Source organism: Schistocerca serialis, chromosome 2 (genome assembly GCF_023864345.2).
Source record: "Schistocerca serialis cubense isolate TAMUIC-IGC-003099 chromosome 2, iqSchSeri2.2, whole genome shotgun sequence".
NCBI lineage: Eukaryota > Metazoa > Arthropoda > Insecta > Orthoptera > Acrididae > Schistocerca > Schistocerca serialis.
Window position 1 is genome coordinate 436,048,381 of NC_064639.1, and position 8,031 is coordinate 436,056,411.

Consider the following 8,031-nt stretch of genomic DNA (forward strand, 5'->3'; position numbering starts at 1 on the left):
AATAAAAAGATGGAAGCAAGAATGCTAAGAATGGTACTTTTTGACCATCGGACCATGTAACTCTTTTTCACAGGTTTGGATTAAGATCAGATGTCTGTATGGATACCAGACGTCTGCAGTTGTACCTGGTATTACCATGAATGGCGCTGTCTACACATACTAAAATGTAGACTTTCATAGCCGGAAATGTCATGTCCATTATAATTATCCGGGCTGTTATGCCGTGGTTGGTTGATGAATTCTGTGTCAATTCCCAATGTTTCATCCCCGTCTATGGAGGACATCTTCAAGGGGGTCTGTAGCTCAATGGAAGGTCCAACATACCCACTGGCTCACTGCTGACTGACAGGTCTGTGGCTCAATGGAAGGTCCAACACACCCACTGGCTCGCTACTGACTGTCAGTCAGTAGTGAGCCAGTGGGTATGTTGGACCTTCCATCGAGCTACAGGCCCCCTTGAAGATGTCCTCCGCAGATGGGACAAAATGTTGGGAATTGGCACAGAATTCATCAACCGACCACTTCATAACAGCCCAGATAATTATAATGGACATGCTGTCTACACAGACCCTGTCACCAGATATTTTGCTCTGCAATATGCTCAAGCCTCAGTCTGAGAATTATCAACCTGTCTTTCATGTCCTAAAACAATGGTTGGAGTGAAAGCAATCATCTTCTACTACACGCCACCCGGAGTCATGTAATGCTCCATTCAGTGAGTGGGAATTCATCAGTGTCCTAGGCTATTGCTCTGATACAGCCCCATGGCCAGACTGCATCCACAACCAAATGATCAAGCACCTACTGGTGGAGTTCTGTATAAGTTGCTTTAACGCATGGTGATCCAGTGCTGGTTTGGCTGCTTGAGTCTTGCGGTCTTCTGGCTCCGTTCCAGGGTGGTTTTCGCCAGTGCTGTTCCACTACTGATTATCTTGTTTACCTGGAATCTGGCCATCCAAACAGCTTTTGCCAGACGTTATAACCTTTATAGCCACCTTCTTCGATGTGCAAAAGGCTTACGACACCACAAGGCATCGCCGTATCCTTGCTACTTTAACACGACTGGGGTCTCCAGAGTCCGCTCCCAGTTTTCACCCAGAAGTTCCTACCACACCGTATGTTCCAGGTTTGAGTTGGTGCTTCCCACTGTAGACTATGCTATGTTCCCCTGCACCCTTGTTGGAAAAAACGCAGTTTGCATCAGATCATATGAATTTAGGAGATTTACCAACCATTATATACAAAATTAGTATTGAAGTCACCACATATAACTACTGTCTGGTACTTCGTACAAAGTGAATCAAGAGAACCCTCTCTAGTTTGAGCAGAAATGCTCTGAAGTCAGAGTTAGGAGACCTATAAACAACAACAATTAGAAGTTTAGTTTCACTAAATTCAACTAACACTGCACAAGTTTCAAATATCTGTTCAGTGCAGTGTCGTGATACATCTATGGACTCATATTGAATACTGTTTTTTACGTACATAGTCACTACCCCACCTACAAGGAACTCCTTGAGAAACAGCCAGCTAGTCTGTAGCCTGGTAAAGGAAACCTGTGAATTATCAAATTATTTAAGTGGTGCTCTGATATACCAATAATTTCTGAGTCAACATCTATTAACAGTTTACTGACTTCATCTCTAATACCTCTTATATTTTGATGAAGTATTCGAATTACTTACCTACTTGAAAACATTACATCCTCTAAAGGTGAGCCCTTAGTTAGAGGGACTTCCTTTAAGCAGGTATACCTATCAGCTGACTTCAGTCTAAAAAAGGTGCAGCTCTAACACCAACTAATACAGGTATTTTTACATGGGTGACACCACCACCACCACCACCACCACCACCACCCACTACACTGTCACCTATAAGCTTAGCCAGCCTCCCCTTCCCATACCTACCTATTGAGGTGCAGGCCATGCCTAGTGAAACCCCATCTACTGATAGACCCAACTGGCACCACTGAGATGTGAACCAAGCCCTCTGCCACCAGTGCCCTCCCTAGCCCCACGTTAACGCTCCTAACAGCTGCATTAAGGTGAGGCCGATCATGACGCTGAAACACTTGCACGAAATGCACATTAGTGCCACCAGTTTGAGTAGCTATCTTAACCAAGTCACCACCGACATCATATTCCCTGTCCCTATCGAGACTGTTCCCTGCTCCACCCACTATCACTATACCTGATCCTCCTTCGTAAAATTCTTACATAACTACCCTATGCTTACAGTCACCTGAGCCAACCCTGCACTAGGTTTGACAATGCTGGTGACCTGGTACTCACTCCCCAACACTTCCTGCAACTGCTGACCCACTACTCTACCATGGGAACTACCTAGCAGCAGAACCTTCTTTCTGCTAGACTTTGCAACTAACCTAGGCCTCCTAATTGCTGAGGACTGCTGCAAGTTCCCTACATATACAGCTACATGAGGCTGCATCACTGCACCAACTGTGTCTTCTGTGAACGCTGGAAGCACATTTGATTATTATTAATAGTAATAACAATAACCCAGAATAAATTGTCACTCTGCAGCAAACCGTGCGCCGAATTGAAATTTCCTAGCAGATTCAAACAGTATGCTGGACTGAGATTTGAATCTGGGATCTTTGCCTTTCACAGGCAAGTGCTATAACGACTGGGCTATTCAAGCATGAGTCTAGATCTGCCCCCTCAAAGCTTTACTTCCACCAAAACCTGATTCTATGGTCAGTATTTCCATAGCTTCTCCCTACCCTAAAAATGGGGATAAAAGAGGAAACTAATGTGTGTTTGTGACAGACTGAGTGAATGAATGAACAACAGTTCCAGTAGTTAGAGAAATTGTATACATTTCAGAGAGAACCACAGTTGGCCATGTATATCTCAAGCTATATCTTCTTTTGGTTTATTTATTTCTTCCTGTTCCCTCATCCATCTGTAAAATGCCTTCATTAATTTATTCAATTCTTTCTTCAGTTTCATGATTATTTCACTCTAATTTGTTACAATTTTTTGCACTTTGTGAGCTTCAAAGAATGTTCGTGAACTTTCCTCGCTATCTTTGTGATAAAACGACTTTCAGCGCTTGTTTAGTAATTTTCCCTCTTTTTGCTCACACTCTTTCCACAACATAATTTTTGCTTTTTTGCCATTTCTTTCACTTTAGTCCTTTGTTTAATATACATTTTTAGCCTTTTACATCACTAAATTTCAGGTAGTTCTCCAAAAAATAATTATTCTCCTTTCTAATATCTTATTTGAAAAATCATGTTTTATCTATCTTCTTTTGTCCTTTTTCTAACTTAATTCTTTAACATACAGTATTTGGCTTGCTGTCTTCTACTTTCTCTAATGATGCCTTATAGTTTTAATGTCTTTGGTAAGAAAACAGCTACTTGAAGAAAAAAAAGTTATTTATATTTAAGCAACATTCAAGAAATGGACAGGTTAGTAATAAGAAGCAGAAGACCATTAAAAGATGTAAGAATTTTTAAAATTGGTCTTGTCAGAAAAGTACTTGTTAAGACCCACATTTGCAGTTACTATTTGACGTAAGATAAGGCTTCTTTATTCAAAACTTAGGTTGTGATAATATTATTTACTCATATAAAATATGATTTTGGCTCTCTTAGACTGTCAAAAAGTAACAAATTTATAAAAGCATAGAAAGGGTGAAGTATGCTGCCATAAAAGTCTGTGGCCGCTTACTAAATAACCTCAAAAGTCTGACAGATAGCTAACCAACATTTAAAAACAAATTTTAAAGAATTTTTGAATGACAAGTCATCCTTCTCAGTAGACGAATTTTTAGATATAAATTAGTAATCTTAAACAAAAAATTGTCATATTCATGATGTATGGAACAAATATTAATTTAATCTAAAGAAAAATGTGAAAAAATGAGAAATGGTGATTGATGTTGTTCCTTCTGTATAAGGCAATTTGGAAAAAATATCTGATGTCCATTTTCTAAGAACCAAATAATATTGTTTTTCTTAAAAATGAAACTCCTCCAGCTGTACTTATAGGCCCTGTATAACACACCATACATGAAACAAACAATGTGAGACATCAGTAGTCTGTGAGCTATTGTACAAAATGAATATATTATAAACATATTATATAAAGGATGACTTCATTAAAAGTAGTTACATTTCGTTCATTTTGATTAAGATGCAATTTACCTTGACATTAGCAATTTATATGGTACAAACAAGTACAGACGAGGTTATATATACATGGTTATTTCCATCACAGATCAATACCAGACATTTGAATAAAATGGGGGTATATATATAAGTCTAGGTGACAAACAGTTACTCTTAGATATAATAATATAGGCATGAAACAGTACTAAAATTGTGTTAAAAGTGAGTAATAATACCCTAAACCCTTCTTTGTGTGCACAATTTAACTAACAGGAAGAAAAATATGCGTTGCCAATCCGACGTATGTAAGGTATGATTCTTTGTTTATAAATACTGACGGGTGGGAATGGTGGAAGGGAGTTACATTTGCATAATAGTTGCAACAGCAGCACTTCATCATGAACCTTGCATATGCTGCTTGCTGTGCAAAGGGCATGTGGCAACATACAAGATGTATTAGAGGTACATAGGCCAACAATCTTGCTGCAGTGTTAACACCATTTCCCGTGAGATCACCGAAGTTAAGCACTGTCGGGCTGGGCTAGCACTTGAATGGATGCCCATCTGGTCTGCCAAGTGCTATTGGCAAGCGGAGTGCACTCAGCCCTTGTGAGGCAAACTGAGGAACTCGATTGAGAAGTAGTGGCTCCGGTCTTGTAAACTGACATAGGGCCGGGAGAGTGGTGTGCTGACTACATGCCCCTCCGCATCTGCATCCGGTGATGCTGGTGGGCTGAGGATGGCCACAGCGCCCAGTCGGTACTGTTGGGCCTTCATGGCCTGTTCGGGCGGAGTTTAGTTTAGTTTAGAGGTACATACACATCAGTTAATTAAACACAGACAATAATATACTGAATTCTTTCATTATTTAAGTAGATTAATGCTATATTTTGCTCAGTATGTACAACACTTGTGTAATATTTTTGTAGCATTTTTTTTTATTTCAGAAATGAATTGCCATTTGATACTGAACTGTCAGAATGCTTATTTTTAACTTTTTCATGTGGAAATAGAAGTAACAATAATTTCAAGCATATACAATTCTTCATACAGATTCATTTTATTCAATACTATTTTTAATTTTCAGGTAAACCATCTATTTGGGAAGTACCTAAGAGCAGAAAGCTATCGCAAATCTCTTATTTGGCAGAAAAGATATCTTTTAGTTGTTCTTGGGGGATATGAGGATACTGAGTGCAGTACAATCAGAAAATTGACACAACTTGCAGAATCCAGTGGATGCAAGAGGAGGAGTGAAAAACATCAAAAGACAATTCCCAGAATTAGTTTCAGGTATCAATACTTAAAGAAATAGTTAGTCAGTTATATTACACAAAAATTTATGTCTCACATTTTTGTAAACAAGAAAATGATATACGTCTCTGGAAGGACATGTGACAAGCAAATTAAACTGCCAGTAGTACACTTTTACTTGACCCCTCTGTGATGGTTGGAAGTCAGGTGACTTCATACCAGTCCAGAATGTTTCCGCTCTTTGTCAACGTTAGCTACTTAACAATATTAAGTATTGCCCTCTGAAATAATATGTAGACATTGTGAATACAGCATTGATCTGTATGCAGTAGTGTTCTTAGTGATTGTTAATATTAGTTACAGAGATGAGCAAAGAGCCTGCAAATGGTCCTTCCAACGACTCACTATTACTTTTGTGTTACTTTCGAAATGCATTAGTCCATTATATGTTGTTAGTTTCTTTTATAAGCTCTGTGCTGTCTGCTCTGAGGAAGGAGGCGGGGCTGTCTCAGCAGCCATGTGCTACAAGCCGATCACAAGCTTCTGCTTCTGGCATCTTCCACTCAGGGGCCAAGTAAAAGTGTGTGATCAGTATGTTCACGGGCAGAATAGAAATCGAAACAGGACCTCCTAAAACCCTTTGGGAGAGCTTATTTTTTGTGTTTTTGTAGTATTCATAGTAACAAGAAAATAAAATCTGAAAATCTGGGACGTAATTAGTATAGGTAAAAACTTTATGTCCACCAATCTCGTAACAAATCATCCATGTTTCAGATAAGCTACTGTGCTGGGAGAATATAATGCACTGGGGCTGGCACAACAGTGTGTGTGTGTGTGTGTGTGTGTGTGTGTGTGTGTGTGTGTGTGTGTTGCAGTAGTTAGCTCCGAAGAACAACATAGTCCCAGCAATGCTTTCAGCCTTATTAATGTGTCTGTTAGCTGCTCAACACCTCAATTACATGGTGATGGGCTACCTTTACTCCTTTCATTACCTGTATAACATCTAAAGTTGGGCCATGATTAGACTAATTACAGGGTGAACAGAGACAGCCTAAACAGTAATTCCTCCTTCACTCCATACACTGTTGGCTTGGGAAGAAGCCCCATCTTCCATGAAATTCTCAGTCGTTTTGCAGAGAGTCTTTATAGATATAGAGAATCATTTTTATTTTAGATATTAAACAACTGTACAGATCACATTTTGCCAATAAAAGTGAGTGTTAGGGAGACATGGAGTAGTGAAGTTGCATTCTGGTTTTTACACCTGTCACAAGTAATTTATGGTAGATGCTTATTTTAACGGTATTATAACTCATACCTAAAGCCCAGTTTTTTTCCTTTTTTTCTGACAGATGACACAAGTAAAAAGGAATATAATGTGATATCTTGACTATACTAAATCATCACGTCAGTGGTTGGTCACAGTAATTATGTAACAACATCACAAGGATGCTTTTTTTGTTTCTTAACATTGCCTCCTCCCAACGTAACTGCTGCATGAAACTATAACAACTCTAGCCTGTAATTTGTGTCTGTATGTTGTCCATGTTTTGATATTTCAAATGATATATACTACATCTTCTAATAGGATTTGCTATTTACACACACATATATGTCTCTCCCCATTGTGTGTGTGTGTGTGTGTGTGTGTGTGTGTGTGTGTGTCACTGCTATTTGATGAGTGGTCTCCTTACTTCTATATTATTTACATTCTGCCAGAAATTTGCACTATATTCATTTTGACATACAAATTAGCGTATGTATTGATTGATTTGGATCACTTAAAAACTGCAGCATTCCACAAATTGAACTAAGTACAATATTACAGTTTTCATAGCCGGTTTAGATAAAACTGTATTTCAATGGCAACCTGTGCACCTCTTTATTTTCTGTTTTGTTCTGCAGATCTGCAGCCTTTGCTGTAGTAGCTATTCATAGAATGAAGTATCTAGTGAGGCGATGGAAATATGGACGCCTGATAGGAGGCAACACTGTGCTGGGACGAGCTTATAGTGAGAGCATTATTGGAGCATCATCTTATCATGGTAAGAAAACAGACATTTTCCAATAACATGTAGAAAATAAAATGCCAATACTGTTGTTTGACTCAAGGGAGAACATTTAATAAATGTTGAAAAACCTGAATTGGCATACGAGAATAGACACAAGCATACTTACAAAATTTCAAGAACGAGTTATAAGCAAAAAAAATCTAAAAATCTATTTCAGCCCTGTGTGTATCACTCCGGTGGGGACCGTGAGGACAAGATTAGACTAATTTCAGCTTGAAAAGTCATCTAAGCTCCCTGTATTGACCATCCATATGCAACAGGCATAGTACTTCATCCCACAAATTGACATCCAGCACCTGTGCAACACAATGCATGCACATTTACATGCTTGCATTCAAAATTCTGGCAGCTACACTGGTTATTTATGTACCAGCATTTCACATTTGCAATGATTTACCTCACACTTACATTAATCTGTGATCTAGCAATATTCATCACTTAAATATGTTACCTAGACAAAAGTATTCCCAAAATCTTATTATTCTACATTAATAATTTTTTGGCATTGCGATTCTTTTCCATCGTAGATTGTTTTCCATCAGTGTACATAAACTGCTTTCAGTACTC

General features: G+C 38.6%; 1 protein-coding gene across 1 annotated transcript in view; it reads left to right on the forward strand.

The window, feature by feature from the left end:
* Positions 1-8,031, forward strand: part of LOC126456042 (A-kinase anchor protein 9-like) — a 499,264-nt gene that overhangs the window by 481,899 nt on the left and 9,334 nt on the right. Inside the window, exons 50-51 of the mRNA XM_050091796.1 lie at positions 5,226-5,431; positions 7,298-7,437. Of these exons, the coding sequence (XP_049947753.1) occupies positions 5,226-5,431; positions 7,298-7,437 (346 nt within the window). The remainder of the gene's footprint in view (positions 1-5,225; positions 5,432-7,297; positions 7,438-8,031) is intronic.